General features: G+C 34.2%; 1 protein-coding gene across 1 annotated transcript; it reads left to right on the plus strand.

Moving 5' to 3' along the window:
• The first annotated feature begins 4,757 nt into the window (after nt 1-4,757).
• LOC100251592 (F-box protein At1g10780) lies at nt 4,758-7,703 on the plus strand. The gene is made up of 4 exons (XM_002273087.4): nt 4,758-4,987; nt 6,002-6,755; nt 6,895-7,175; nt 7,274-7,703. The coding sequence occupies exons 2-4, from the start codon at nt 6,005-6,007 to the stop codon at nt 7,508-7,510; spliced, it is 1,269 nt and encodes a 422-aa protein (XP_002273123.1). The 5' UTR covers nt 4,758-4,987; nt 6,002-6,004; the 3' UTR covers nt 7,511-7,703.
• The last annotated feature ends 734 nt before the right edge of the window (nt 7,704-8,437 follow it).

The following is an 8,437-nucleotide window of genomic DNA, read 5'->3' on the forward strand; positions in this document are numbered from 1 at the left end:
TTAAACGGGGAAAACTCTATTACTTGGACTTGCAATCAAAGGATTCAAATAAGTTGCAACAAGCCTTGATGGCAGATGGATCTGAGAGGGAGAAGAAAAAGTCTGAAATTTGGTTGTGGCATCGACGTTTGGGACATGCTTCCTTTGGTTATTTAAAAAAATTGTTTCCTAGTTTGTTTGCAAAGAGTGATATTTCTGGTTTTCGTTGTGATATTTGTGAATTGGCTAAAAGCCATCGTGCTTCGTTCCGTTAATTTTGAATAAAAGTCCGTTTCCTTTTATGGTTATACATTCTGATGTTTGGGGCTCATCTAAAGTCCTAACTTTGAGTGGCTCACGTTGGTTTGTTACTTTTATTGATGATTGTACCAGAATGACATGGTTATGCTTGATGGAAACCACAGATGAAGTGGACTTCTTGTTTCAAAAATTTCATAAAATGATTGAAACTCAATACAATGCAAAGGTTCGAGTTCTGCGTAGTGATAATGGTGGAAAATATCAAAGTTCTGATCTTCAAAAGTATTTGGAAGGACATGACATCATTCATCATACTACTTGTTCCAATACACCCCAGCAAAATGGAGTCGCTGAACGAAAAAATCGACACTTGTTAGAGGTTGTTCATGCTTCCTTGATAGCAGCAAAAACACCGATATCTTATTGGGGAGAAGCAATCACATCTGTCGCATATTTGATCAATCGGGTACTTTCTAGCTCAATTAACTTTCAAACACCTCTCCAAGCTCTTACTAATGCCGTAGTTGCCCCAACCGTCCCAAATCTACCTCCTCGTGTTTTTGGTTGCATGGCATTTGTGCATCTACACAAGCACCAACGCACCAAGTTAACTTCTCATGCATTGCAATGTGTGTTTGTTGGATATGCATTGCATAAAAAAGGATATCGATGTTACCATCCTCCAACTCGACAAATGTATAATACAATGGATGTGGTGTTTCATGAAGATTCAATGTATTTTTCATCTGAGTTTGAACTTCAGGGGGAGTACCATAAGGAAATTCAGACTCTCGATTATGATTATCATATCTCTGAGGAAGATGAATTTGGACAATCTGAACTAGTGAACCAGGAAGTAGGTGAGTTGGATATGAGTGGTCAACAATTTGGGTCTGAAGATGTCTTCACTGAAATACCAAACCAATCGTCGTCTATTGAGGGTGTTCTTAATTTGGAACCTGATCCATTCATGAAACGGTTACCACATCGTCATAATAGAGGTATTCCTAAACCTACATATGAACCTGAATTGTCTACTAAAGTCAAATATCCCATGAGCAACTATGTGTCTACCCATCGTTTGTCTGAATCAAATAAGTCATTTGTAAATTAATTATCTACTGTAGCTATTCCTAACAGTGTGCAGGAAGCCTTAGCTGATCCAAGGTGGAAAACAGCTATGAATGAAGAGATGAAATCATTGCAGAAGAATGAAACATGGGAACTCGTAAAATGTCCACCAGGAAAGAAGCCATTTGGGTGTCGTTGGATCTATACTGTGAAGTACAAGGCAGATGGTAGTCTTGAACGATTTAAAGCAAGACTAGTAGCAAAAGGGTATACTCAAACTTATGGAATTGACTACACAGAGACATTTGCACCTGTAGCTAAGATCAACACAATTCGAGTATTACTGTCTTTAGCTGCAAACCTAGATTGGCCATTACAACAATTCGATGTGAAAAATGCCTTTCTGCATGGCGAGTTATCTGAAGAAGTATATATGGATCTTCCACCAGGATGCATGGTGTCAGAAAAGCAATGTCAAAAGGTGTGCAAATTGAAGAAGTCATTGTATGGGTTGAAGCAATCCCCGAGAGCATGGTTTGGAAGGTTCACAAAGTCAATGAGAGCTTTTGGCTATCGTCAAAGTAATTCAGATCACACTTTGTTCCTAAAAAAGCAACATGGTAAGATTACGACACTCATCGTATATGTGGATGACATGGTAGTTACAGGAAATGATCTTGAAGAAAGAAAAGCTCTGCAAAATTATCTATCTAGAGAATTTGAAATGAAAGATCTAGGTCATCTGAAATACTTTCTTGGGATTGAAGTTTCTCGATCAAGTGAAGGAATTTTTCTGTCTCAAAGAAAGTATGCCTTAGATCTTTTACAGGAGACTAGAATGTCGGGATGTCAACCTGTTAATACACCAATAGAAGAAGGTATGAAATTGTGTGTTGAGCCTAATCAAGTATCAACCGATAAGGGAAGATACCAGAGACTTGTGGGGAGATTAATGTACTTAGCTCATACAAGACCAGATCTTGCTTATGCATTGAGTGTAGTGAGTCAATACATGCATAATCCTGGAGAGCAACATATGAATGCAGTCATGCGTATTTTGAGGTATTTGAAGAATGCTCCTGGGAAGGGAATTTTGTTCACTAAAAATGTTGATCATCAGAGTATAAAAGTATATACTGATGTTGATTGGGTCGGTGCAGTGGATAATAGGCGATCTACATCTGGTTACTTTACCTTTATAGGTGGTAATCTTGTGACATGGAAAAGTAAGAAGCAGAATGTCGTCGCTCGTTCAAGTGCAGAAGCGGAATTTAGAGGTATGGCTCTAAGACTTTGTGAGGCATTATGGCTAAGACTCCTCTGATCGTACAAAGCATGTCGAGGTGGATAGATTCTTCATTAAGGGAAAGTTAGATGATAAGATTGTGGAATTGCTTAAGATTCGATCAGAAGATCAATTGGCCGATATCCTTACCAAAGCTGTCTCAAGTCAAGTGTTCTCAAAATTTTTAGATAAGTTGGGCATGTGTGACATCTATGCACCAACTTGAGGGGGAGTGTTGAGATATTAAGAATGCTTTCTTTATATCATTATTTCCTTATATCATTTAGTGTTGAGATATTAGGAATGTTTAGATATTAGGAAAGTTGAGATATTATGAATATTGAGATATTAGGAATATTGAGATACTAGGAATATTGAAATATTAGGAATATTGAGATATTAGGAAAGTTGAGATATTAGGATATTAGTTGTTATTTCCTTATATCATTCTTTCTTTGTATCATTCTTTCCCATTCTTAGAATGGTGATTACCCTTTATATATACCCTGTACATGAATGAATGAAAGTATGAATGAAAAAAACTATCCTTTATCAATTTGAAGAAAATTAATACTTATTACTTAAGTTGATTTTAAGTTAAATTATATTTAAGTTATTGACTTAAAACTTATTACTTAATCCTTATTTTAAAAATTAAGGTTGTTTGTTAAAATTAATTTAAAATTTATTTTAAATCATTAAATTGACATATTTATCCTCATAAATTATAAGGGTAAAAAAATTTGAGTAACAATGAATGTTGTGGAGTAGCAAAAGAGATTATAGAGGTAATTATGATAAATAAAAGTAAAAAAAAGTAAAATAAAAATATAGATTTAAGAATAAGTTAATTATTTTTACTTTTTACTTAAAGTTGTTTTTGACTTTAAATTATATCATGAAGTTATTTTACCAAATATACTTAATTTTCTTAATGATTTAAATTAAATTATTAAATTGGTTTACCAAATACCCACAAAGTCTTAGACTTTTTTAAGATCTCATTGAACCATTTATTTTTCAAATTAAGTTTTAAGTGTAAATGCCATTTTATATTTATTTGATTAATTTTTTTTTTCAAATTAAGTTTTAAGTGTAAATGTCATTTTATATTTATTTGATTTAAATTTAAAAAATTAGGAAAATCTTCTCATAAAAAACAAGGGCAATTGTGTTTTGGATCTAGTTGGACCCAAAAATTAAGTTTTGGTCTGTATAAGTTCACCATTTAAACTCAAAACCCAGAGAAAGTATAAAAATTGAAAAGAAAGATGTGAATTTTTTACCTTTTTAGAAATGACCTTTGCTAATTATGAAAAAAAGAGAGTAAAAAAACATTAATTGAAATTTTATTCCTTTTGTAAATCTCAATAAAATTCAATATAATTTACTGATTTGGAAAAAAATACACCATTTCCAAAAAAATAAAAGAAATTATTATTATAATTATTTAAAAATCAAACATCTTGGAAAGTATATATTTTTAAAATTATGTATATAAAAATAACTAAAAATATGTCAAATTTATTTTTTAAAAATGATATATTTTTAGAATATATATTTTTAAAAATTAGTTTTCTAAAAATAATAAAATTTTAGAATAATTATTAAAAAAAGATTTAAGATAAAAATGTTTGTCAAGTAATAGAAAATAATTTTGAAGGGTATATTTCTCTTCATATTTTATATTCTCCCATCAATTATGCAACTAATATGAACCAAAACTTAATTTTTAAACCCAATCGAGTCCAAAACTCAATTGTCCCAAAAACATATACTACCTAAATACTTTGATATAGATTAAATTTATGGCTAAATCATTTAAAATGTACATAGATGGAAATTTGGAGAAACTATATGTTAATATTAAATTATCTTCTATTTAAGGTGGTGAATCAGGTAAATTAATTTGGAAAAACCTTTTTTTTTAAAATAATTTATTTAGAAATCGAAAATCAAACATGAATGAATTTCAGAAAGGCTGCAGAGTTTGAAAAATGGTGTGCCCTTATGGCATGAGAACGGTCGAAATTTTTTGAATGTTCGAAAATTTGAAAAGGAACCGTTGAGGGGTTAAAGTTTGAAAACTCAAAACAACCCTCCAATTGTATGAAAATGAAATAAAATAAAATGGCATGAAACAAACAAAGTAAGTTTGAAATTTGAAACACCCCCACTCAGCCCCCTGCGCGCCCTCTCCTCTCTCTCTCTAGAAAAGTAGAAAACAGTAAAACCCTGACGTTCTTTCTCTAGCCTACTCTACACTCTACATTTCCACCTGACTCACTCTATTTCTGCCTTCCCGAGCCCAGGCTCGATTCCCTCTTTCTCTGTCTCTCTCTATCACTCCCATTCTTGGGTTTTTATTTAACTCACATTCAGATTCCAGTTGTAAGCTCTTGTTTATCCTTTTATCTCTTGTTTTCATTTGTGAATTTGTCTGGATTTATTTGTTTTGAAGAGATAGTGGTTTCTGGGTTTAGTTGTGTTTGATCTGAAAATGGGTTTCGCTTTGTTTTTCTTTTGATTCCTTGTAAGGACAAGTGATGTGGGTTCGAATCCCATGTGGGTTCGTCCTTGGAAATTTGGTTTCTATTGCGAGTTTGTTCAAATCTCATATGGGTTTTCTTTGAAATGTTATTTCTCATCTGGGTTCTCTCTGAAATGTCCGTTTCTCATATGGGTTTTCCTCAATTTTGTGTCAGTATATGGGTTTTTTTGGTTTATATGACTATGGCGGATTTTACCCACTTTAATCTTGATTTAAATGATTCACTTTTGCTTATAAGAGATTTCTAATATTGATTCTCTCGAATGTACCCTTTTTCCCTAAGCCTATTCGAATGTTTGGTGAATTTAGTGTGGTAACATTTTGATTCAGCTAGTGTTCCGTTCGGTTGCTGAGAAAATTGGGGAAAAAGGAAAGACAAAATTTGCATCTCACCTTTATATTCTTTTGGTTTCGATATAAAGAAAACCATCATTGGATGCAATTGAAAATTCTTTTCTTTCCCAAATTTCCTCAGTCACCGAACTTTACAAAATCCAGAATAGAGTATTGAGAAGAAAATATTGGTTGCTTTTTTTTGCTAATGGAGCTTAGGTTTCTCTAACATTGCTGAGTATGGAGCACCTTACTTTCCATTTGCAACAAGCAAAAGCATAGATTAATCGTGTTTTTCATATTTGAATGGGAAGATAAGGTACTCATAGTGCAAATAGGTAACTTGTATCTCTATGTTAATATTGGTTTTGATGGCTTATCAGCAAGATTTACGACCAGTTAATTGTTTTGATTAATTTGATCTCTTTATGAAGTTCCACTGATTGATTGAACCTGCTTGGTTGTGGGCATTACCTTGTTAATTTTGTAATTGACTATACCTGTTTGATCATTGTCCTCAGAGAATGGAATCTTTACCTGATGCAATTGTACAATATATCTTGTGCCACATGGCAAATGCCCGGGATGTGGCAACCTGCACTTGTGTTTCCAAGCGCTGGAAGGACTCGATGCCTTATCTTAAGAGCCTCTACTTCCCTCGCAACTCTTTTGACAACCTGACTGGCGCAGACAATTCTGACAATGTTGTGTTCAAGATGATCTCCTCAATAGTTAAATTAGAACAGCTTGTTGTGTACTGCCCTTTCTCTAGTGCTGGCCTTGCTTCATGGCTATCATATGCAGGCTCATCACTCCGACATCTTGAGCTCCGGATGGACAATATTGCTGAGCATCCGATTGGTTTTGAGGATTCCTCAAAACCCTCCAAATTGGATTGCATTGCATATGCCAGGAATTTGGAGTCGCTAAAGCTTTGGGGTGTATTGATGACACATCCCCCCAAATGGGACTTCTTTCAAAGTCTTCGAAATCTTGAAATTGTTGGTGCAAGATTGGAGGACCCTGCATTGTCCAATGCACTCCAGGCTTGCCCAAATTTGACCCACTTGTTGCTACTTGGTTGCGAAGGAGTGAGATCAGTTTCAATCGAATTGCCACATTTGGAGCAGTGTAAACTTGACTTTTATGGTTGGGGTAACTGCTCGCTTTCTGTCATTTCCCCAAAACTTGAACTCCTTGAGGTACAAGGTTGTAGTTGGATTCGAGTTCGTGAGACTCAGTACTTAAGGAATCTCTCCATTGCCAATAATGCTGGTAAAATTTTATTAGATTACTCTGTCAGTAAATATTTCTCTCCAGTATTCTCTAGCTCTTCTTGACTGAGAAAAAAAAGGAAAACACTGCTGATAATTCAAACTGTAATTAATTTTCTTGTTGTGACAAATTGTTTCAGGGAGGGTCTACATGGTGGATTTTGGAAAGCTTGCTTCCCTTGAGTTTTTGTCAATAAGAGGGGTGCAGTGGTGTTGGGATGCAATAAGCAAAATGCTCCAGTGGGCAAGTGATGTGAAGCATCTCTATATGAAGGTGGAATTCACTGGGGATTTTGAAGCTCTTCTGCCATTTCCAGAGATTGACTTTGTTGACTTCTTTAACAGCCATCCTAAGCTGCAAAAATTTGACATCCATGGAGCCATGTTTGCTGCTCTTTGCCAGAAGAACAGCCTGAAAAATGTAAATTGATGAGATCATAACAATGCTATTCCCCCTGATTCAAAAGGATGCTCAAAATTTAGCATTTTAACAAAGATTGGTCTTTTTCATTCTTGCAGGTGGATTCAAGTTTTGTGATTCCATGTCTAGAGGAGGTGCTGGTCACAGTGAGATCACCATTAAATGCTGAACAGAAAATGAGCACTCTAGAATCACTACTGAAGTATGGGAAGAATTTAAAGAGTATGGTAATAAAGATTCTTCAGATGAAGAGCAACCATAGCAGTGTGGATGATTTCTTCGAGGACATATGCAGGTTCAGGTACATGAACCGCAAGATTGTTCGGATAGAATAAACAAACAAGGGACACTCCTCTTACCTCATTCATGCAGTCCCAATTCAAATGGGAATCATGCAATTGCAATTCAAATGATTCCCATTAGTACTCTGGTTAAACTATTAACTGCTAATGTTGTGGTTAAAACTTTTGACCATTCTTTAATCATGAGATTCATAACATGCTTTCAGTTTTCTCTGTGTTCCCTGTTCAGAGTCTTGTTGTTGTAGTTAACTTGGAGAATTTATGGAAGCATGTGGAATTTACTGATAAATTTCATTACATAGCAATTCTTGCAAAAAAGAAGAAGAAAAAAAACCCTAAGAAACCAAGCAGACCCTATTGCCTAAAACTAACAAAGGGATGCTTGTGATTGACACAATTCTTTTAGGGTGCATTGTAGGTCTTAGTAGAATTTCTGATGAACCTGGACTTGTGCTTGTTAGGTTGGTGATCATGCAGGGTTCTGTGAGTGTACAGAAAAATAGAAGTTTACCTTTTATATGTTTTTGTACCCATTTAACATATTCTTTCACATTACAAGATACCAACTCAAAGATACTTCTTTTTGCATTTAACATGGTTGGGATCTTTTTACTAAGTGTTCCAACATTTTGACCCCATGGGAAACTACGGTCCAAGTATTCTAATCTATTAAGTAAAAATATAATCACATATTTGGTTGTCTCTCATGTGATTGTATTTAGATTTTGATCCAAGATGATTAGATGGATTTAGCAATGTAAGTACTTTGTCAATCCATATATCCTTATTTTGATATTTATTTTACCTTTGTTATATTACTCTTACCTTATCTCAAGCATCCTTGAGAACTTTTAGAGTTATTGTATCAGCATGTGGTTTATTTGCTTACCTAGGTAAATTTTAATTCAGTCATTCTACATGACTTTAAAATTTTTCTAATAACAATCCTATAGTCATGGG

This window comes from Vitis vinifera, chromosome 12 (assembly GCF_030704535.1).
Source record: "Vitis vinifera cultivar Pinot Noir 40024 chromosome 12, ASM3070453v1".
Taxonomy (NCBI): domain Eukaryota; kingdom Viridiplantae; phylum Streptophyta; class Magnoliopsida; order Vitales; family Vitaceae; genus Vitis; species Vitis vinifera.